Source organism: Procambarus clarkii, chromosome 36 (assembly GCF_040958095.1).
Source record: "Procambarus clarkii isolate CNS0578487 chromosome 36, FALCON_Pclarkii_2.0, whole genome shotgun sequence".
Lineage (NCBI taxonomy): Eukaryota > Metazoa > Arthropoda > Malacostraca > Decapoda > Cambaridae > Procambarus > Procambarus clarkii.
Genome location: NC_091185.1, coordinates 29,390,984 through 29,415,299, shown reverse-complemented (window position 1 = coordinate 29,415,299; position 24,316 = coordinate 29,390,984). Strand labels below are relative to the sequence as shown.

Here is a 24,316-nt window from a genome sequence, read left to right as displayed (position 1 = left end):
TCTATAATTAATTAGGCGTATAGTAGGTTCGGTATTTAGGTTCTGTTGGCAATTATTTTCACTTGAAGTATGTGTAGGGTGAAGCATTTACAGTTGCCTGTCCTCAGGCCAGGCTCGCCTACGCCGCCACCCGACCCAAAGCCTCATTCATCAATTTTCTCGCTGTGTATTCAGAATTATTCTCGCGTATAAGGTAATATTATTTCATGAAGTTAATAGTTAACAACTAAGTTTACTGACAAGCGACAGTTCAATGTACAAATACTGCAATAGTTTAGTTTAGTTCATTTATTATGCACCCCATACCCATCTTGTGGGTGGTAGTAGAAAGGGTTACAGAGGCACATAATGGGCTAAAGGACTGAAGCTAAGCAAGTTACAATCTTGATACAGTTTACATTTGGTCAGATCAACATCAGCAGATAATGAGAATTCCCAGAGATACTTGTAACCGAGTCTAAGCCGAGCAGTATAGTAACATCTAGAAGTCCGCTGATATTATTGGATGAACCATAGATGTGTGGCTCCTCTTGCTTGATAGTATGATACTGCATTAGATGAACAACTTCACAACAGGAAGGAGCGGGGACACCCCTCAGGGAACTGAATTTACCTGAGGGCCACTAACACTAGTGGCCTCGATGAGGGCAGTAAGCCGGCGGCTTGTCAAAGGTCCCCCTATTTGACCTGATGATCCTTTCCAGCTATATTCCAGGGCTCTGGATACACAACTGGTCGGGCTCTGGATACACAACTGGTCGGGTTTCGATTACATAACTCCAGGGGTGTGACTTGTTGGGCTTTGGGTTGTGCATGGTTGTGCTCCGGTTCGTACATGGTTGTGCTTCAGTGGTTGTTTGTGTACTAGTGCTCTAGGTTTTTTGCTAGGGCTTTATGTTTATATGTTTGCTAGAAATTCGGGTTTCTTTTTTTTTATATATAGTTCAATTGTTTGATATGGCTCCATAGTGTGTTTCTAGGGCAAGTGGAGGGTTTTAGGTAGCTCTAAGCAGATTTTTGTTTGGTCGAGCTAGGAATGGAGTTTGGTTGTGCTCTGGGACTGTTTAGCTTAATGGTGGGGGTTGGATGAGATGTATACGTGCTAGGCTTATGGTTACACAACTGGTCGGGGTCCGGTTACACAACTGGTGGGGCTCAGGTTACACAACTGGTCGGGCTCCGGTTAATAACTGGTCGGGCTCCGGTTAAATAACTGGTCGGGCTCCGGTTAAGTAACTGGTCGGGCTCCGGGGGTGTCACCTGAGTTTTGGGTTGTGCATGGTCGGGCTTCCGTTCGTGCATGGTTGTGATCCAGAGGCTGTATGTTTGGTTCGTTCATGTTAGGCTTGCAGTTACTCAACTGGTTGGGCTCCGGTTACACAACTTCTCGGGTTCCGATTGCATTACTCCGGGGGTGTGACTTGTTGGGCTTTGAGTTGTGCATGGTTGTGCTCCGGTTCGTACATGGTTGTGCTCTTGTTCGTACATGGTTGTGCTCCAGTGGTTGTTTGTGTACTAGTGCTCCAGGTTTGTTTGCTAGGGCTTTGTTTCTTTGCAAGGGCTTTATGTTTGTTTGCTAGAAATTTGGGTTTCTTTTTTTGTGTATAGTTCAATTGTTTGATATGGCTCCATAGTGTGTTTCTAGGACAAGTGGAGGGTTTTAGGTAGCTCTAAGCAGATTTTTGTTTGGTCGAGCTAGGAATGGAGTTTGGTTGTGCTCTGAGACTGTTTAGCTTTATGGAGGTTGGATGAGATGTATACTTGCTAGGCTTACGGTTACACAACTGGTCGGGGTCTGGTTACACAACTGGTCAAGCTTCGGTTACACAACTGGTCGGGCTCCGGTTAAATAACTGGTCGGGCTCCGGTTAAATAACTGGTCGGGCTCCGGTTAAATAACTGGTCGGGCTCCGGGGGTGTCACTTGGGCTATGGGTTGTGCATGGTCGGGCTTCCGTTCGTGCATGGTTGTGCTTCAGAGGTTGTTTGTTTGGTTCGTTCATGCTAGGCTTGCGGTTAGACAACTGGTCGGGCTCCGGTTTCATAACTTGTCGGGTTCCGATTACATAACACCAGTGGTGTGACTTGTTGGGCTTTGGGTTGCACATGGTTGTGCTCCGGTTCGTACTTGGTTGTGCTCCGGTTCGTATATGGTTGTGCACCAGTGGTTGTTTGTGTATTAGTGCTCCAGGTTTGTTTGCAAGGGCTCTGTTTATATGTTTCCTAGAAATTTGAGTTTCTTTTTTTGTATATAGTTCAATTGTTTGATATGGCTCCATAGTGTGTTTCTAGGGCAAGTGGAGGGTTTTAGGTAGCTCTAAGCAGATTTTTGTTTGGTCGAGCTAGGAATGGAGTTTGGTTGTGCTCTGGGACTGTTTAGCTTAATGGTGGGGGTTGGATGAGATGTATACGTGCTAGGCTTATGGTTACACAACTGGTCGGGGTCCGGTTACACAACTGGTGGGGCTCAGGTTACACAACTGGTCGGGCTCCGGTTAATAACTGGTCGGGCTCCGGTTAAATAACTGGTCGGGCTCCGGTTAAGTAACTGGTCGGGCTCCGGGGGTGTCACCTGAGTTTTGGGTTGTGCATGGTCGGGCTTCCGTTCGTGCATGGTTGTGATCCAGAGGCTGTATGTTTGGTTCGTTCATGTTAGGCTTGCAGTTACACAACTGGTTGGGCTCCGGTTACACAACTTGTCGGGTTCCGATTGCATTACTCCGGGGGTGTGACTTGTTGGGCTTTGAGTTGTGCATGGTTGTGCTCCGGTTCGTACATGGTTGTGCTCTTGTTCGTACATGGTTGTGCTCCAGTGGTTGTTTGTGTACTAGTGCTCCAGGTTTGTTTGCTAGGGCTTTGTTTCTTTGCAAGGGCTTTATGTTTGTTTGCTAGAAATTTGGGTTTCTTTTTTTGTGTATAGTTCAATTGTTTGATATGGCTCCATAGTGTGTTTCTAGGACAAGTGGAGGGTTTTAGGTAGCTCTAAGCAGATTTTTGTTTGGTCGAGCTAGGAATGGAGTTTGGTTGTGCTCTGGGACTGTTTAGCTTTATGGGGGTTGGATGAGATGTATACTTGCTAGGCTTACGGTTACACAACTGGTCGGGGTCTGGTTACACAACTGGTCAAGCTTCGGTTACACAACTGGTCGGGCTCCGGTTAAATAACTGGTCGGGCTCCGGTTAAATAACTGGTCGGGCTCCGGTTAAATAACTGGTCGGGCTCCGGGGGTGTCACTTGGGCTATGGGTTGTGCATGGTCGGGCTTCCGTTCGTGCATGGTTGTGCTTCAGAGGTTGTTTGTTTAGTTCGTTCATGCTAGGCTTGCGGTTAGACAACTGGTCGGGCTCCGGTTTCATAACTTGTCGGGTTCCGATTACATAACACCAGTGGTGTGACTTGTTGGGCTTTGGGTTGCACATGGTTGTGCTCCGGTTCGTACTTGGTTGTGCTCCGGTTCGTATATGGTTGTGCACCAGTGGTTGTTTGTGTATTAGTGCTCCAGGTTTGTTTGCAAGGGCTCTGTTTATATGTTTCCTAGAAATTTGAGTTTCTTTTTTTGTATATAGTTCAATTGTTTGATATGGCTCCATAGTTGGTTTCTAGGGCAAGTGGAGGGTTTTAGGTAGCTCTAAGCAGATTTTTGTTTGGTCGAGCTAGGAATGGAGTTTGGTTGTGCTCTGGGACTGTTTAGCTTAATGGTGGGGGTTGGATGAGATGTATACGTGCTAGGCTTATGGTTACACAACTGGTCGGGGTCCGGTCACACAACTGGTCGGGCTCCGGTTAATAACTGGTCGGGCTCCGGTTAAATAACTGGTCGGGCTCCGGTTAAGTAACTGGTCGGGCTCCGGGGGTGTCACCTGAGTTTTGGGTTGTGCATGGTCGGGCTTCCGTTCGTGCACGGTTGTGATAAAGAGGATGTATGTTTGGTTCGTTCATGTTAGGCTTGCAGTTACACAACTGGTTGGGCTCCGGTTACACAACTTGTCGGGTTCCGATTGCATTACTCCGGGGGTGTGACTTGTTGGGCTTTGAGTTGTGCTTGGTTGTGCTCCGGTTCGTACATGGTTGTGCTCTTGTTCGTACATGGTTGTGCTCCAGTGGTTGTTTGTGTACTAGTGCTCCAGGTTTGTTTGCTAGGGCTTTGTTTCTTTGCAAGGGCTTTATGTTTGTTTGCTAGAAATTTGGGTTTCTTTTTTTGTGTATAGTTCAATTGTTTGATATGGCTCCATAGTGTGTTTCTAGGACAAGTGGAGGGTTTTAGGTAGCTCTAAGCAGATTTTTGTTTGGTCGAGCTAGGAATGGAGTTTGGTTGTGCTCTGGGACTGTTTAGCTTTATGGGGGTTGGATGAGATGTATACTTGCTAGGCTTACGGGTACACAACTGGTCGGGCTCCGGTTTCATAACTTGTCGGGTTCCGATTACATAACACCAGTGGTGTGATTTGTTGGGGTTTGGGTTGCACATGGTTGTGCAACCCAAATCGGTTGTGGTCCATAGAATTACCCAAATCGGCCCAAAACTACTCAAATCGTCCTATTTGGTCCATAGAATTACCCATATGGACCGGCCAAGGGTAACAAGGATCAGCTGACGCTATCAACACAACATAACCCCGCGGTCCATAGAATTACCCCAATCACCCAAATCAGGCCAAAACTACCCAAAACGTATTAGCATTACGTAAGTAATGAAGAAATATGGTATATTTACTTACTATAATGTTGGTGCTACACGTAGAACATGATCAAACCTATTTTTTCTCTGAAATAATCTAATTTCATAACAAAATGAGACGTAAATATGTGAGAGGTGACGCCATAGGAAGTCGACGGTCCAAGCGACAATTGTGTGGAGCGACTTATCCAAGAAATATGGTCGCCAGGAGAGTGTTTGCTGCCATATCAGCCTCCTGTACACAGTGATCCAGTCCTTTTCGTTCATTGAACACCGAACCCTACACGCCCTCTGATATATTGCTTAATTAACAAATATTCACAAATAAAGATTATATTTGTATATGTTATCAGAAAGGCAGATATAAAATAGTTTTTGTGAATCCATCACAGAGATTATACCTTATTAGAGAGGAAAAATATTCATACTTTAAACAAGGCTTCATGGCCGACGCTCTCCTTACCGATATGGGAACTATGACCTTCCGAAGATCAATGTTAATTTAATCTAGATATTGTAATAAACGAAGTTTTCTATGTCATCATAAAGACATAAATATAAGCTGCATGTTAATACTTTGGCATAAATATAACTGAATTGAAAGTCCGGACACATGAATAGTCGCATTAGGTGAAAGGAAATGTACCCAACCATTTCCATTTACCCAACCAGTTTGTGCACCCTATACTCATCCTCTGTGCGGTAATTTATTGTGCATCCCATACTCATCTTGTTACCAGTAGTTTGTGCAACCCATACTCATCCTGTGACCCGTAATTTATTGTGCATCCCATACTCATCCTGTTACCGGTAGTTTGTGCAGCCCATACCCATCCTGTGACCTGTAATTTATTGTGCAACCCATACTTATCCTGTGACCTGTAGTTTATTGTGCAGCTAATACTCATTCTGTGAGTCATAGGACATTGCGCAACCCTTTCTCATCGTGTGAATCTTTGTTTACTTTGCTCTCCATATTCATCCTCTGCGCGATAGTTTCTTGTGCAACCCATACCCATGATGTGAGTGGTAGTTTATTGTGTACCCTATATTCATCCTGTGAGTATAGGGTTCACAATTCTTGTTTGGATTCTTGTAATGTTATTTGTCTATTTGTAGTCACAGTATTTGTGCGCCCCTTGAGGGACTTGAATTAGAGGGGGGTTGAAATAGCCTAAGCTACTCTATCCCTTTGAGATTTATTTATTGCTTATCTCAATAAACATACTTGAACTTGAACTTGGGTACACAATGAGTTCATTTGTACTCCATACTCATCATCAAGAAGTGTATTTTACCAGCATTGTAATATAAATTAAGAATAAAAGCTTAACTGGATTACAGACCCATAATCAAAATAAGAGTCATCACTAATTATCATGACAAATTCTCTAGGCTACACTTCCGCCTTCGACAAGCTGCCGCCGGATGTGGGTATAGTTTATTGTACACCCCCGCACCCCCAGTCCTGGAAGGGCGGGCATTGGGATGTGGACATGTGTACCATTATTCCCCCCCCCCCCCCCCCCCACACACACACACACTCGATCCTCTCCTGTTAATAATAATAAAAATTAAAAATAATAACGTTAATAAATATTATAATTAAAACACTTACTGTAATACCCTAGTGCTTGAATGAAGGTGAAGGAAAGACCCAATAAATGTGTAAGTGTATTAAAAACCAAATTTTCGTTGGGTGAGCTGGCAGGTGAGCACCACTTGCCAGCTCACCCAGTAATGAACATCACCTGCACACTGCACCGAACCACTTGCCAGCAGGTGCAGAAGTACGATGGAGAGAGCAAAGTATACCATATTTCAAGTATAATATTAAAGATATATTTAGGATTTAATGTTTTCGTATAAAGTTTCAATAATACCTTTATTTGATTTTTTTGTATTATTTTCTACCACAGACGTGGCCACACATTAACAATGCTAACCATCATATATACATTTTCTTCAGTCCGCCATGGACTCTAACCCTTTCCACTACCGCCCACAAGATGGGTATAGGGTGCATAATATAAGAACTAAACTAACTCCATTGATAGGGTTAGAGATTTGTTAAACATATAGTTCAGGGATTTATTGAACAATCAACCACATAAGGTGATTGTAGTGTTTTTAAAATGCTAGGCTAAGCTACATACGTAAATACATAAATACACAGATTTACGTATGCCCTACATAAAGTGTTCGATGTGTCTTTTACATAGTGTCATTAACGTGCATTTACAAAGGTGAAATTGAATTCTGAACACATACATACACATATATTTGTCTCTTTTACTCTGACAAGGTGAGATAACTGATAGAGAAACTAGTGTGCAATTAAGCACTTAATCACTGAAGGTGATTAAGGTGCTTTCACAAGCTCAGGTTATAGAGTTACATCACATACATTCATTGTATAATTGATACGTTACATCGTCAATCTAGGGTACAAGTTCAATATATCATCAAGTGTTCCAGTACTCAAATAGTAATTACACAGTTTAGCATAGCGCTTCATTCATGTATGTAAGAGAGAAGATTGTTCAAATATATTACATGCACATCCGGTACATCGTCCACCTTCTTCTACAGAACCGTCGGTATAGCACTGATACACATCGTTACCCATACTCTGAGTACTTTCAGTGATGCTTCACAGTGTTAACTGTTTTAATAATGTAGAGTGTACATTATCTTTCTTGGGTGCATTTACAAAATCAACTGCTAGATCCAAGTTATCCCATGGAGTAATTGGTTGATTAATCGTTAATTGAGTTGGGTACATATTTAATATTTTGATGGAGTTGGCTACCTTGTAGAACCAAAATGCATTCACGCCGAAAACTGTGCTAATAGACAAAATTATGGTAGAGATATGGGTCTATAATTATCTGAGTGTGCTTTGGGGATGGGAACAATGACACTGTCCAATCATCAGGTAATACTCCTTCACTTAAACTCATTCTGTACAACACTAAAAGTGGATTACCTGGTACTTGTGAGACTAATCTCAGTAAACTGTAAGTAATACCGTCCTCTTCAGGAGCAGTTGACTTATTTGATTGTGCTACACAGCCTTCCCGGCTTGGTGCCTTCTTTGGTAATTACTTATCAAAGGCAGCTCCATACGAGGAGCTGCCTCGTATGGGCCAATAAGTCTTTTGCAGTTACCTTCATTCTTATGTTCTTACTTACATTTACTGATCTTTATCATCATCATCATCATTTACAGAAAGAAATTAACATAAAAAGTAGTCATTTTAATACACAAAACAGAAGTAGATATTATGTAAATTATGATGCAGGATAGGATCACTGTTAAGAACTTAATTATAAACCACAATATGTTTTATATCGTCAGAAATTCTGATACATACCATATATTTTCAAATATTTACAATTAAAGTATTTATTTAGGAAATAAGTATTTTAGTTACCCTAGTTAGCTCTGAGAACACACATTGTTGCAGCAAGAATTTCTTCCCACTAATCTGAGCGATGCTAATGACCCATTGGACTTGTCATGAACAACAATCAACTACAGCACCATCTATATCAGAAGATATTCAAAATATTCTTGATGTCATTCAAATTGTCAATACGAGAACAGAATACATAAGAGTTAGTTTAGTGATGTCAAAGGAATCATATTGACTGACCGAGCCCCATTGTAAATATCCGTGGCTTCCTGACCATAAAGGTACCGCCGCGGATAAGGGTAAGGAGGGTACCGTCGAGGGTAAGACACCGGATGTACCCCATATACAAGCCACACTAGCTATTAGTTCATATAAGCTGACAACTTACCCAAATAAACATTACTTCCTAATTATATATATATATATATATATATATATATATATATATATATATATATATATATATATATTATGTAAATTATGATGCAGGATAGGATCACTATTAAGAACTTAATTATAAACCACAATATGTTTATATATATATCCTACTCACACTCATCCTAGCACAGTAATTTATTGTGCAACCCATACCCATCCTGTTACCAATAGTTTGTGCAACCCATGCTCATCCTGTTACCTTTAGTTTATTGTGAAACCCATACTCATCCTATGAATGGTAATTTATTATGCACCTCATACTCATCCTGTGAGTCATAGGACATTGTGGAACCCTTTCTCATCGTGTGAATCTTTGTTTACTTTGCTTTCCATACTCTGCTCTCCGATAGTTTCTTGTGCAACCCATACCCATGATGTGAGTGGTAGTTTATTGTGTACCCTATACTCATCCTGTGAGTATAGGGTACACAATGAGTTCATTTGTACTCCATACTCATCAAGAAGTGTATTTTACCAGCATTGTAATATAAATTAAGAATAAAGGCATAATCTTATTATGTACCCATAATAAAAATAAGAGCCATCACACTATAATTTTCATGACAAACGGCCTAGACTCCACTTCCGCCTTCGACAAGCTGCTGCCGGAGGTGGGTATACTTTATTGTACACTCCCGCACCCCCAGTCCTGGGAAGAGGGGCATTCGAATGTGGACATATGAACCATTACCCCCAACCCTTCCCTCTTAATAATAATTGAAACACTACACTACACACTATATGTTCATTTAATATTTCAAGTATAAGACTCAAGATATATTTAGGATTTAACGATTTAACATTGTCTCAATCATACCTTTATTGCACTTTATCATCATTATTTACAGAAAGAAATTAACATAAAAATGTAGTTAATTTTAACATACAAAACCGAATTTGAACATTGTTAATTTTGATGCAGGATCACTATTAATAAGAACTTAATTATAAACCACAATATGTTGTATATCATCAGAAATTTGGAAACATAATATATATATATATATATATATATATATATATATATATAACTGAAAACTCACACCCCAGAAGTGACTCGAACCCATACTCCCACAACTGGTATGTACAGGGACGCCTTAATCCGCTTGACCATCACGACCGGACATAAGGAAGTGATAGCCGAGGCTATATGAACCACTTCCCCGCCGGCACTCGGATGGTAATCTTGGGCATAGCATTTTATCAAATCACCTCATTCTTTGGGGCACACGTGAGGAACACAAATGCAAACAAGCCTGAATGGTCCCCAGGACTATATACAACTGAAAACTCACACCCCAGAAGTGACTCGAACCCATACTCCCACAACTGGTATGTACAGGGACGCCTTAATCCGCTTGACCATCACGACCGGACATAAGGAAGTGATAGCCGAGGCTATATGAACCACTTCCCCGCTTGTATATAGTCACTTGTATATAGTCCTGGGGACCATTCAGGCTTGTTTGCATTTGTGTTCCTCACGTGTGCCCCAAAGAATGAGGTGATTTGATAAAATGCTATGCCCAAGATTACCATCCGAGTGCCGGCGGGGAAGTGGTTCATATAGCCTCGGCTATCACTTCCTTATGTCCGGTCGTGATGGTCAAGCGGATTAAGGCGTCCCTGTACATACCAGTTGTGGGAGTATGGGTTCGAGTCACTTCTGGGGTGTGAGTTTTCAGTTGTATATAGTCCTGGGGACCATTCAGGCTTGTTTGCATTTGTGTTCCTCACGTGTGCCCCAAAGAATGAGGTGATTTGATAAAATGCTATGCCCAAGATTACCATCCGAGTGCCGGCGGGGAAGTGGTTCATATAGCCTCGGCTATCACTTCCTTATGTCCGGTCGTGATGGTCAAGCGGATTAAGGCGTCCCTGTACATACCAGTTGTGGGAGTATGGGTTCGAGTCACTTCTGGGGTGTGAGTTTTCAGTTGTATATAGTCCTGGGGACCATTCAGGCTTGTTTGCATTTGTGTTCCTCACGTGTGCCCCAAAGAATGAGGTGATTTGATAAAATGCTATGCCCAAGATTACCATCCGAGTGCCGGCGGGGAAGTGGTTCATATAGCCTCGGCTATCACTTCCTTATGTCCGGTCGTGATGGTCAAGCGGATTAAGGCGTCCCTGTACATACCAGTTGTGGGAGTATGGGTTCGAGTCACTTCTGGGGTGTGAGTTTTCAGTTGTATATAGTCCTGGGGACCATTCAGGCTTGTTTGCATATATATATATATATATATATATATATATATATATATATATATATATATATAAATGGAAATTTAGCACATTTAAATAATGTTATTAAGCTTAAGAATAAATTACATAAAATTAACATAGTAAAATGACTGGGATACAGATGGATCAGTAATCACATTACAAGTCCAATTATTTCCTAACTGAAGTCTGTAACGCACTATCATGTCATATTTCATAATACAAATTAGGTAAGAGATATGCAATATCAACACAAAATCGTCAGCTACTATTTCCAAAACACATTTATTATATAGCATTAAACTGCTCTTTCACTTCGGGGGCGCTTACGCTGATATGGTTTTTTGGCAATTCCAAATGTTTTTGGGATTGAAAAAATTTTGTTTTTGTCATACATTTTAGTATTTTCATTATAAGGTTTTCTTGATATAAAGCACCATAAGTAATCTCTCTTTTCATCTTTAGTTTTTTGGTCCCAAACTTCCTTAGGAACCAGGTACTTATCTAAATTGGATGATATTATATAATTGCCTTCTCCGTGTAATGCTCTCCTCAGATCTAGCATTTGGAGCGTTGAAACATTGCAAATTTTTTCAATTAATTCTGGCAGTTTTTGGGGTTTCCAATCAATAGTCAGTTTCAGGATATGGTTTAGTGACTCACAATTGTTATTAGTCCATAACGTGTCCATTTTGGCTTTTGCGTGAGGTACACACACATAATTCCATAAAGAAGATTTCAAACGACTATCAAAATAATCTTTGAACTTTGGGTATTTGTAAAAGTAAAATATGAGATTGTTGATTCCCCTTTCAAACTGATCCTCACAAACACTTCTAACTAACCCATTTGTACCAAATATTTTCTTTTGGATACGAATCCTATCGGTGTTCGTGCATCCAATATTATCCGTTAAATAGTGGCGAACATTTTCTTTCAGATGGTTACTACACAATAACAATGTTGCCTTCGGAAAACAACACATAAGTGCCTTTCTTAACGCGATTTCCTGATCACTACCAATCATTACATTCGAGTTGTTAATACAGTTATCGAGTGGTGATTATTATTAACGTGGTGATTTATATAGTCTGTAAACAAGTACTATATCTATAAAATATAAAACTTATTTTAATTATCCTGCACTTCAAGAGACCACAAGCATTCTTACTCTCATTTATTTTTGTAGCAGAAATGTTTTGTCTATATTTATTTTATGGAAATTAGTGGTGTTTGAGCAAGCTAATCAACGTCAAAAATGTTTACGTTGTTGTTCTTCATCTGTAGTACTGAGCTCTACACATATGGGTAGCTTTGCCGCAGGCTGTTTACTGCTCTGAGAAATAAACATAAATCATCATGCCTGGAGCCCGCGGTGCCCGGCGCCTTGCTGTGGGAAGTCAGAGATGTTTATGATTCTGGTCTAGGAATACCGTGGGATTTCACCAAAATGTGTTGTATACAATGAAATGATTATACATTGCTATGTTGTGAACATTGTATACAGTACCTCAAGATATAAATCCCAAACCACTTAACTAGCTACCAGATACCTAATTAATTCCCTACTCTCTGTAAATGTCTTCCTGGTGTGTGTGTGTGTGTGTGTGTGTGTGTGTGTGTGTGTGTGTGTGTGTGTGTGTGTGTGTGTGTGCGTGCGTGTGTGTGTGTGTGTGTGTGTGTGTGCGTGTGTGTGTGTGTGTGCGTGTGTGCGTGTGTGTGTGTGCGCGTGTGTGTGTGTGTGTGTGTGTGTGTGTGTGTGTGTGTGTGTGTGTGTGTGTGTGTGTGTGTGTGTATACACCCACATATGTGTTGTATGTGGATGCTGAAGTTCAGTCTCTTGTCTATGTATAGGTCAAGGAACTTTCCATAATCATTATTGCTAATGTTAACATTGTGTATCTGAAGTTGAATTTGGTTTCAGGATTTACTTTCGAACAAAAATAGTAGTCGGTCTTTTTTATGTTTGATGTGAGTTTGTTAGTTTACATCCATGAGTGGACTTTTTAAATCTATTATTTTCATTATTATATAGTGCGTTTGGGTTGGGGTCTGAATAGAGGAAGGTAGCATCGTCAGCACTTATGTTTACACTTATTGGAAGTATCTAAGTATCAACTAAAGTATCTTCACACTTGACTTAAACTTTAGTAGCTATTTTCTGGACCATTCCTCAAGTTTCGGAGGTCAACGAAGATGGAATTCACATGAAATGGCTTATGTTACCATCACTAATAATGTTGTGTTTTCTGTCTAGCTTCAGACACGGTTATGTTACAATTGTGTCTTAAAGAGTTGCGCGCAATTAAGCATGATAGAAATCACTTACAATTAATGCAGGATGGTAGAAAATCACTTACAATTAATGCATCAAGTTTGGAGACTTGAATTGAAATTGAAATTGAAATAAGTTTATTGAGATAAAATACACACAAATGGATGAGGTAGCTCAAGCTATTCTCACCCCGTTCAGTATATCGTGTTAATACATACATAGACACACACACTTGTACACATTTTAGTGTAACAAGCAAGGCAAATAGTTCTGTCTGATGGGTAGAGGCAACTGCACTTGCAGCTGCACCCGTGTGGCGGTGTAGGAAACCATCAATGTATATGATTTGAGAGAGAGAGAGAGAGAGAGAGAATGATCTGTGGACAGAGCATCAATATGGCGTAAGGTATTGGGCTTTGCCTCAAGATGAAGCATAATAAAGAACCCGAATATCAGGAGAAAAAATTACATTAAAAACTGTCCACATGATACATATATATAATCATGTTTTAAACATTTTAATTGTATTATTTGCATATATATATATAATTAGGAAGTAATGTTTATCTGGGTAAGTTGTCAGCTTTTATGAACTAATAGCTAGTGCGGCTTGTATATGGGGTACATCCGGTCTCTTACCCTCGACTGCGGCGGTAACTTTATGGTCAGGAAGCCAAAAATATTTATAGTTCAAGTTCAAGTATGTTTATTGAGACAAGAAAAAAATACATCTCAAAGGGATAGAGTAACTTAGGCTATTTCTACCCCCTCTACTTCAAGTCCCTCAAGGGGCGCACAAATTCAGTAAGTACAAATAGACAATTAACATTACAAGAATAAGCTAAAGTTAAATAAAACTAAATGTACAACCTGCAAAAGAAACAGGGAGCTTGACACTGCAATAAATTCGTTAATAAGTTAAGGAAACTTATGGAAAAACTAGTCCATTAAACTTAAAGCTGGTGGCCAGAGGCCTGTGACTCGGCAGCTAGCCTAACCTAGCTGACTTTACCTAATAACTTATAGGCAATAAGCAAAAGTTAAAACAGACCTGAATGAAAAGCCTGCAAAAGAAACATGCAGCTTGCCACCATTAAATTCATTAATAAATTAAGGAACTTATGAAAATACAAATCCATGAAAATTAAAGCTAGGGGCGAAAGCAAAGGTAAAATTACAGTAAATATTGTAGCGTGAGGAAACACACCCTGACTAACAGTCAGACTGTAAGGAAGGACATATAAAGAACGTAAATAATAAATAACGGCATAACAGAAGTCGCCCAACAGCATACCTCACGTCGACTGGGTGGGGAGCTTAAGGACAGGGCTGAGCAGATGGGGAAGGAGAGGGTAGGGGTGGACAGGCCTCCTCCCGAGTGTGGTTCAAATAACAGCCACCTACTGGAGAAAAACCCAGTGCCCCATAACACCGAGGGTCACCTTCCCCTCTAGGACCACTGCACCTGCATTTGGTCACCAACGCTGAACCAACAGGCGTGCTTCAGGGCGCGCGCGCCAACAAAGAGACAAACACTGGTCTGACGCGCCAACACAAACACTGGTCCCGCGCGCCAACAAAACACAAAAACTACCTTAAATGTTGAGAAGGGCAGGACGCCCCTAACGGGTCACTCCGAGTCGTTGTCGCGAGGAACTGTTGTAGGGTCCATGCTGTGAGAACAGTTGAGCGGGCTAAACTTCTGTGTTTACGACTCGCTGAGCAGCAGTGAGTTTTGCGAGGGCAGCGGCGAGGGCAGGCGGAGTGAGGCAGAGCCCCAGTGTGCGCCCGTATTTATACGACGGCCCCAAACTGCCCGCGCAACGCCGCGGGACGCGCTGCGCAATTGTTTCTTTCTCCCCCGCCAGAAAAATCCCCGCTTGCGATCAAGCAGTGACCATAACATTGCAGGTTAATATAGTAAGTACAGCATACAATTGTTACACTCTTGGGGCAAAAGTTTTGTAGCTCCTAAGTATACTGTCTATCATACCATTATCACACATACAAACAATTTGATGTGGTACATTACTTATTTCCTTATTTCTATAGTTATCAATAAGTTGACACTATAATACATAATGTTCTAAGGTGTGGGCGTGCGGCATACTACATAATTTACACTCCTTATCTTTTTCACTGACATCAACTCCGTATTGCCAGATATATTTGTATCCTAATCTTAACCTCATGTAAATTGAATCCTTCCAAGTTGACTTTCCTTTATCATAGGTGAAGGACGAGTTTGTATTTATTACTGAATAATTCTTAAGTGTGTTACTACTATCCACTATTGCCATTCTTTTTATCATTTCTTCATCTTCATTTCCTCTTATTATTCCTCTTACATCTGTCTTCATTCTGAAATAAAAACCTTTGACGTTACTTTGCATATATGTACATTAATTATAAAATTGATTGGCTTGTGTGCAGGCCTTCACACTCCCTGAGCGAGCCATCAAGTAACTATAAAAAGGCATATATCTTCACTTTCACTTCAGTTATATTTATACCAAAGTATTAACATGCAGCTTATATGTCTTTCTGATGACATAAAAAACTTCGTTTTTTATAATATATAGATTCAATTAACATTGATTTTCAAAAGGTCATAGTTCCCATCGAAAGGGAGAGCGTCGGCCAAGAAGCCTTGTTTAAAATATGAATATTTTTCCTCTCTAATAAGGTATAATCTCTGTGATGCATTAACACAAACTATTTTATATCTGCCTTTCTGATAACATATATAAATATAATCTTTATTTGTGAATATTTGTTAATTAAGCAATATATCAGAGAGCGTGTAGGGTTCGGTGTTCTATGAACGAAAAGGACTGGAGTAGTTTAAATAGCGAACGCATACCAACGAATAACGCTAGTATCTATATAACAAATTTATTGTCATGTGGAATTGATTTAACTTCCAGACACTTTTTTTTAATAAATATTAAATATTTTGTGGCTGTTTATGAAAAATATTATTATAAATACACATTCTACTTGTTAATATTACCAATTAAATTTGCGACAATTTGAGCCATGAAATACGACGACTGGATCACTGTGTACAGGAGGCTGTTATGGCAGCAAACACTCTCCAGGCGACCATATATCTTGGATAAGTCGCTCCACACAATTGTCGCTTGGACCGTCGACTTCCTATGGCGTCACCTCTCACATATTTACGTCTCATTTCGTTATGAAATTAGATTATTTCAGAGAAAAAATAGGTTTGATCATGTTCTACGTGTAGCACCAACGTTATAGTAAGTAAATATACCATATTTCTTCATTACTTACGTAATGCTAATACGTTTTGGGTAGTTTTGGCCTGATTTGGGATGATTGGGGTAATTCTATGGACCCTAACCCCGGGCCGCCATGCGTCTGACGTATAAAACCTTAATGCAAACTACACGTATCGCGAAAAAGACGACGACGTCTTGTTACATTGAATCCCTTGTATCACCTAGCAACAAGGTAGCACAAACATCATTCAAGGCCATTGAAGCCGTGGTAAGTCGTTAACAGACGCGTCATTGTGACGCGTCTCCCAACATTACCTCTCGGTCATTGGAGAGGAAAACCTTAGACTCAAACTGCATGTTCTAATCTATTTTTTAAGGAGAATGGCAGCATTGTGACGGTGCTTCCTGAACTGAAGCCCCAGTGAGGCTCAAGATTCAGCAACGTCTTCAATTAACCTCAGGCAGAGCAAGAGGCAGACAGGTGAGACAACGCTCACTTTCGTCCGTGTTGCTGACTTGAGGGTGTTGATCATGCTATAGTCTTGCTCTGTCATGCTTACTGGGCTAAGGCTTTATCTTGCTCATGATTTTATCTTGCTCACACTTACCATAGCTGGCCAGGGCTCAACACAACCGTGCTCAGGCACCCCAGAAGCACAGGTACTTCACAGGTACACGTCTAAGGTACCCTCATATACTATCACTAGATAGTATCAAATCAAATGTTTATTAAGGTAAAAGTACATGCATACAAGACGAGTTATGCGTTTAAGGTCAGGATTGGCATTACAGTTGAGTGTAATTGGTATTATACTTGAGAGGATGTGCAGTGACTTAATATCTTAACATTTTCAAAGATTTATGTAAGGGTACTGAGTGCTGTCTGGGGCCAGAGTGTGTTATTGTTCTAATAGCAGCTTTATGTTGAGTAATTGGAAGACTTAGATGATTTTGGGTAGTAGAACCCCAAGCACAAATACCATAATTGAGATAAGGATAGATAGAGACCTCATATAGATAGGAGATAGACCTCGCCCTAAGTTGTACAATTTCTGATTACCAGAGGGATAGAAGTTACTTAGCAATTGAGTTTACCAACAGACTTGCTGGTAAAACGGTAAACCTATCTAATAATATTAATTTTTTACATACTGTATGTGTAACAAGCTCTTTTTAAGCCTGTAGATGATTGGACCATATTATGGTTACTGGTTAATCAAGTATCAAGTGAGCAAGATACTGATCATTAAAACTGAAAAAAAACTAGAACACCGGCACAAATAAATTGAACAAAATTCCCAACCTGCCTGAAACTTTTTTTTTTTTAATATTCTCCAGAAACAGTTTGAAACATGCAAGATAGGCTGTCAATGCAAATTTGTTAGGATAAGTATTTTATTTTTTTATTTTTCCATATTTCAGTACATCTTTTTTACAAATACAACACTACAGTAGTTTTTCAAACCAAATAGGTTATACTGTATTTAATATAATTTCTTTTCTTTTGCTTGGACAAGTTTTGAACCAGATATCTTGGGGCAGGTGTCTGGTTCAAAACTGAAGTGTAACTGTGGAAGACCACATAGAACTGTGTATTTTAAGTAATATATTACGTCTGCTGAGACTGGTTCCAAAATTTGGCCTTTTCTGATATTCGGATGCCAAAACTAGCATCTCTAAATTGAGAATTCGACACCTTGCAAATTTATAGACTTTGGTTATAAGTGATTATCAAGGAATCATGCCTTGTCAAGTCAACCTAAAGTCAATATCCCTTAACGTGGATATTGAGATACTGTACTAGTGCTACTGATACTGATACTGTACTACTGTACTAGTGCTACTGATACTGATACTGATACTGTACTACTGTACTAATTATCATTTTTTTGTCTATAAATTTTGCAAGTATTTACCTCCTTAAAATTTTCTTAGATTAAGGACCTGCCCGAAACGCTGCGCATACTAGTGGCTTTACAAGACTGTAATTACCATATTTGTATCCTCACATTCCTTATGTACATTCTTGTATATGCATAAATAAATAAATAAATAAATAAATAAATAAATAAATAGTTTGAATGCATGGGATGGGGTGAGAAAAATGTATCAAAACACAAAAACACAACTAAAAAGTATGGCTATCCTGTTACTGTGTCCAGTAATATCTGATCTTGATGCTCAGTGGTTCATAAGAAGTGAGCCACCAAACATAAGAGTACCTGGTGATGTCCCACCCCTGAGAGTCAGTCTTGCTGTGGAACACCTGGGAACCAGGCAAAATTTTTTAGTTTTAGTAATGCTTGCTAATAGTAATGAAATTAAAATTGGCATGATAGAGATCATATTAAACATGGTTATACTGTACTGGCAAAATTCTCTTTCAAATGAGTGATGTATTTGACAGTCTGGAAAATGGCACCAAAGTGACTGGACAATTGGTGTGCATCTGGTAGTAGCAATGGGGTCCCGGTAGTACAGTCGGGTTCATTCTCGACGCACAATCGAGAATTCCGGGTTCGAATCCCGGGAGAGGTAGAAATGATTGGGCACATTTCCTTTCATCTAATGTTTCTGTTCACCTAGCAGTAAATAGGTACTCGGGAGTTAGATAGCTTGTTGTGGGGTTGCATCCTGGGCAGGGTCAGTAATTCAACTTGGGGGGGGGGGGGGCCTCGATACAAGCAAAAATGTGTATGAATACACCCTGGCTTCCTGTACCCCTGACACAATGAATTGTTAGTACTGTATTATCTTTTGGGTATTACATATACAGTACTGTACATTATTCATTTTAAGATGTCTTTTTAGAATTATAACATACAGTACTGTACTATAAGTTTGCCAATAAACTTTTAACTATTCTTTTAGTAAACTGTGAATGTCAGAAACTTTCTTGAATATTATGTAACCGCTGACTTTTACTCTACCCTTGCACTTCTCCCAGAGATGTAGAATATTCCTCAAGTACCCTTCCTTACACCTGTTGTTCTTAACTTTACTGCAACCTCCATCTCTTTGGTTCTCAATACATTATTGAACCCCTTGGGTTTTTGCATCCATTTGGTTCTCACTCTTTTGGTTCTTAAAACCCATGTTCTTGCATAAATTTATTTTGTTGGTCTCGCGTGCCTGTTCTTAATGTATGCTTACAATTATTACCTACAGTACTAAAAATCTGGCATGTCTCATGCCCCCTACAGAGGAGGACCTCTTGTTCTTCCAGGGGGGGGTGGGTGTACCCTAGGTTAAGATGCAATGCCTTACACACATTTCCCAGTAATAAAAATTATAATAATGATGATGATAATAATTTTCATTTGTAAGAAGGTACAATGGGTTGGTGAGATTACATAAGACAGGTATTTTTACATTCGTCTAAAGCCATTAACGCGCATAGCATTTCAGGCAGGTCCTTAATCTAACATATCAGGTAAGATGAAAAGGTACATTGTAGCAAGGTTTTATATCAACAAATAACTACAGTGTAAATTGACAGAGGTGATTACACTGGTAAGGATATATGTCTTAAATACTAATATTGGGGAAGTGGGTAGTACAAGATACAGTGTGAGTATGAAGCACAAGGTAGGAAACTATGAGGATGAAATTAGGTACTTTTTGGTTTTACTTTTGAACCGGGTATGGGTTGGATAATTTTTTAATTCATCAGGGAGTGAGTTCCAAAGACTGGGCCCTTTTATTTGCATGGAGTGTTTGCACAAATTTAGTCTGACTGGGGGATATCAAAGAGATACTTATTTCTGGAGTGGTGCTCATGTAATTCCCAATATTTTTCAGGTAATCTCACACAATGGATGTCTTGGTTGACTCTGCAAAGTGGCTATTGGAGGAGGCAGTGAAAGACCTACAGCAAGTGAAGGATGTGTTGTGCGTCATTGGGGTCGTGTACGTAGGGAAGGTGACACTAACGGTGGTCTGCAATCTGGCTTCAGTGCTGAGGGTGCATGTCTGGTCCAAGCTGGTGTCCAGGAACCTGGTCAGAGAATACGGCGGCAAATGGGCAGGTGGGTCACACTGGCAAGGGTAAATCTTCCTGTGGGTTTAGGTTTAATCTTAATAGTGCTTATAGGTCTATAGTCTATAAGCACAACAAACAGTGATTGAATCATTTACATTGCTGTAACTTGTGTATTAAGCTATAGAGATATCAAAAGAATGGTTATAAACTAATCTTTAATTTGAAATCATGCATTAAAATCTGACCTGGGACCAGGCAGAGAGTAAAAAACTCTAAAAGACAAATTAGAAATAAAAATATTGTACTCATGAAAATAGTTGTGGAAGGTATCAGGATAAGATTGCAATACTTTTTCTGGTCAGTCCAGTCCATTCTAAACAGAGGTGCCTCTGGTTTGATACCCATGCTGGACGAGAACTTTAGGTACGTTTTCTTACCCCTGATGGCTCTGTCCACCTTGGCCTAGCAGTAAATATGTACCTAAGATTTAGGCAACTGTTGTGTGTTGCATCCTTGGGAAAATAAATCTTTGACCTAGGGCAATCTTGATAAGCTTAGCAAACCTGTCCTTACAATGGGAAACCAATATGTTTTGTTTGGTTTGGGTAGATTATGTTAGGTTAGGCCTAGTATGAGTGATTGTTTTAGGTTAAGAGCATGTTGTTAAAAGGGCTGTTTGACCTGAAAGTGAAAAAGATAAAATAATATTTCCATAACATTATCCAAGTAGGCCAACAAGGTGCACAATATAGCTGTATCTCTCATATTCACGATCTTTAGGCTAGAACTGTTAGATAAGGTTCTTGTCCATAATTTACTTTAATTAGCTTTTCTGGAGGCATCCCCTTCTGCCTTCCTGAAGCTGTGATCTCTGTTAGTGTGTCATACTAATAGGTCCCATCAGCCACAGAGGTATATAAGCCGACCAGGGACCAGAACCTGGCCACCTCACAGGTACAGATAGCAGTGGTATTTATGTATTAAGGTATTAATTTATGCCACCCACCGGGAAAAACATCCAGAAAGTCGGCAAAACAAAACAAACCACTACTGGCTTCATATGAGACCTCAGCCATGAGAACCACCTAAGGAACTCTCCAAACTATGCAAGCAAATAATAGAAAATTCACGATACTAGCACCAACTCGTTCACTTAACTTCCCCCCACTCATTTGTGGGGAGGAAGGAGATGGCTCAATGATTGATGAGACTTAGGACTTTAACTGGGAAGTTTGTAGTCCCAAAGGAAGATAATGGCTAGTACGATATTAGTTTTATTATTGATGTTACTCTCTATTTTGTTTATCTGTTCTGTGAATTCCTCAACTGTTGCATCTAGTAGTTTGTATATTAGAATAATAGTTAGGTTTATTGTGTCTACTTTGATTCCAAGTACTTCTACCACTTATTTAATATACAGACATATCTTTTAACCCAAATAAGAATTAGGATTATCGAATGGGGAACTCAAAAATATTAAAGTTCAAGTTTTTGGACTTCTCTATTAGAACAGAAATTTTGGTCACAGTACTGAGATTTCTGCCAAACAAAAACCAGAGTAAATGAAAAAAAAATCATTTTTGGACACTCTTGGTAAAAAACTTCACTTACTCAAATGTCCAGTACATTCAGATATTTTTTAATTGGGTAAGATATGATTTCTGATGAAGTATGTTAGCTGTTTATGCAGTAGCTCCTTCCCTAATTGACTTCATTATTTATTTACAGTTGTGACAGGTTCTTCTGATGGCATAGGCAAAGGATATGCCGCTGCCCTTGCCAAGAAGGGCATGAATGTTATGCTGATCTCCCGCACCCAAGAGAAGTTGGAGAAGGTTGCTCAAGATATATGTATGTTTAAATTATTTTAAATTGTTAACTCTATGATTTTCACTCTGGTCATAATGGGCAAAGATCTTAGGTTTTAGCCTTCATAATGTATAAAAGTTTTTTTCTTTGTATTAGTGTGTGTATGCAAGACTTTCAGGGATGCCACTATCTTAGTTAACTCTTTAATTTCTACTCGGGTATTCATTACAATGTTTCCTCTTGCATTTGATGCAAGAGGAAATTTCCTACATTTTGAGCTGACAGGGTGGCAGAATGTTCAGTATTTTCATAAAAATATCAAAGAACCAATGACTAAAAGAAAAAAAATGGGTATGCCGATCATTCTTTGGCCAGTTGGCTATGAAGCACAATCTCTTGGCACCAAGAAGCAGAGGCGTGTTTGTACGCAAACTGAATAGGTACCATAGCTGAAGAGAAAGCAATTGTACTTTGGCTCAATAACTAGACATAAAAAATTATTATTGGATCAATATTCTGACCGTCAATTAATGTCAAATGTCTTTGCACAGGTGGCCAGTATGGAGTCCAAACAGAGATTATGCAAGTGGATTTTGCTCTTGGCCAACCAATATATGACGATATTGGTAAACGCCTTGCAGGCAAGGACATTGGAATTTTAGGTAAGTATAACCCTTTCCTTAAAACAGTAGAAAGGTTTGTGTGATAGGTAATCTTTATATAAATTTTATTTCCTGATGATTTCAAGGATACGGATGGCTGAAGAGAGAGATTGAATGACCACAACATGGATCAGCAGGCTATGATAGTCTCGAGTCAACAGCTCAAAATTTTTATTTTTTAAAAGTTATTCTAAATTGAGTAAAACAAAAATTGATGTACTGATGGGTTGATGTAATTGATGAACTTACTGGATCCCGTAGCCTCTCCAAGGCACAAACCAGGATTTTACACAACTCCCCCCTGCACCCGAGCTATGTCAATAGGCCGTTCTTTCTCTTCGCCCTTATTAGTGTGATCTCTGTGTGGATAAAGGGAGGTTTTTGTCATGCTGATCCCTGGAATAACACAATCGTCATATGTTTTAGTAATAATTGCCCAGTTTTTACACAAATAATGTATATATGATCATAATGTATTTGTGTTTTTATATCTACACGATATGAATGTAAAGGAGTTAGCCAAATGCCATGATAAATTCTGCCATAGTTTTTAATTACTATATGATAAGGGTTATCGAGTACCAGTGACCTGCAATTATTTTTCAAATCACAATTAAGTCTGTTGTCAGTGCTTTAAGTATATTTGTGGATAATGTTCCCAGAAAGACTAGCAGGAGGAGAGCATTGTAAGATACTTCCTTTGATTTATGATGGGAGCTGATTTAAGTGCAAAAATAGATGTACATATTACATTGTAGTTTGTACAGTAGGCCTATACACAATTCACTGCTTACTTTCATCAGTATGTGCACATAAATCAAGTTAACACAAACATTAGTTTTTGCAACAAATTAAGTGAAGGCATGAACATAAATTCCATCCAAGTTGGCTATCTTGAGTCCTCTTTTCCCCTCGTCAACCTATCATCAACTTTAAGTATCTTGTGTTACTGGACCCAGTGTCTCCTGCACCTGGCTTCCTCCTACTGTGCACAATTCAGAAGAGAAGGGAACTATCAGGGAAAAGGGCCAAGCCATTACGACTATAGCACTGGGAAAAGATCAGGATAAGGATTTGGGATGGGACGGGGTGGAGGAATGGTCCCCAATCACTTGGACAGTCGGGGATTGAACGCCGACCCGCATGAAGCGAGACTGTCGCTCTGCTGCCCAGCCCAAGTGGTTGGACTGCACATAACCAGAAAAAGATGTACATTTTTCCCTTCTTACTTCATGCATGCAATGTATAGGAGCCAATTTTTTGGTTTGTTTCTAGGGAAGGCCTCAGTGGCTTCCTGAAGATATCTCGCTGAAATGGCTCCCACCTACTAGATCACATCATATGCAGAGTTGTTTGGCCTTAAGTGTACTGACTTGAAACTCTCATCATCATGTATTGTAATGTAAAGGACATCCCTGTTGTTAGGGTCTTAAGATACCTAGCCTCCTGGTGCTAAGATTTTAAAGCCATTATGACATATTATTAATGCATAATATACTGTTGATTACTGTATGGTATTTACAACACTGTTTGCATATTTTGTCCACTCCTGCTTTAGCATGCTTTGCTATTAAAAGTGAATT

General features: G+C 39.6%; 1 protein-coding gene and 1 long non-coding RNA gene across 9 annotated transcripts in view; one reads left to right on the top strand and one right to left on the bottom strand.

Moving 5' to 3' along the window:
• The window catches only part of LOC123756167 (inactive hydroxysteroid dehydrogenase-like protein 1), a 31,342-nt gene that overhangs the window by 512 nt on the left and 6,514 nt on the right, over positions 1 to 24,316 (top strand). Inside the window, exons 1-5 of one of the 8 annotated variants that reach the window (XM_069336603.1) lie at positions 16,408 to 16,548; positions 16,658 to 16,761; positions 20,082 to 20,308; positions 21,991 to 22,113; positions 22,623 to 22,733. In XM_069336603.1, the coding sequence (XP_069192704.1) occupies positions 20,095 to 20,308; positions 21,991 to 22,113; positions 22,623 to 22,733 (448 nt within the window). In that variant the 5' untranslated portion in view covers positions 16,408 to 16,548; positions 16,658 to 16,761; positions 20,082 to 20,094. The other 7 variants (XM_069336602.1, XM_069336604.1, XM_045739247.2 and 4 more) reach the window with 7 other exon arrangements.
• Positions 15,308 to 16,181, bottom strand: LOC138371625 (uncharacterized). Its single transcript, XR_011230555.1, has 2 exons — positions 16,046 to 16,181; positions 15,308 to 15,393 (listed from the first exon to the last, which is right to left on the bottom strand). It is a non-coding gene; the product is annotated as an uncharacterized lncRNA (long non-coding RNA).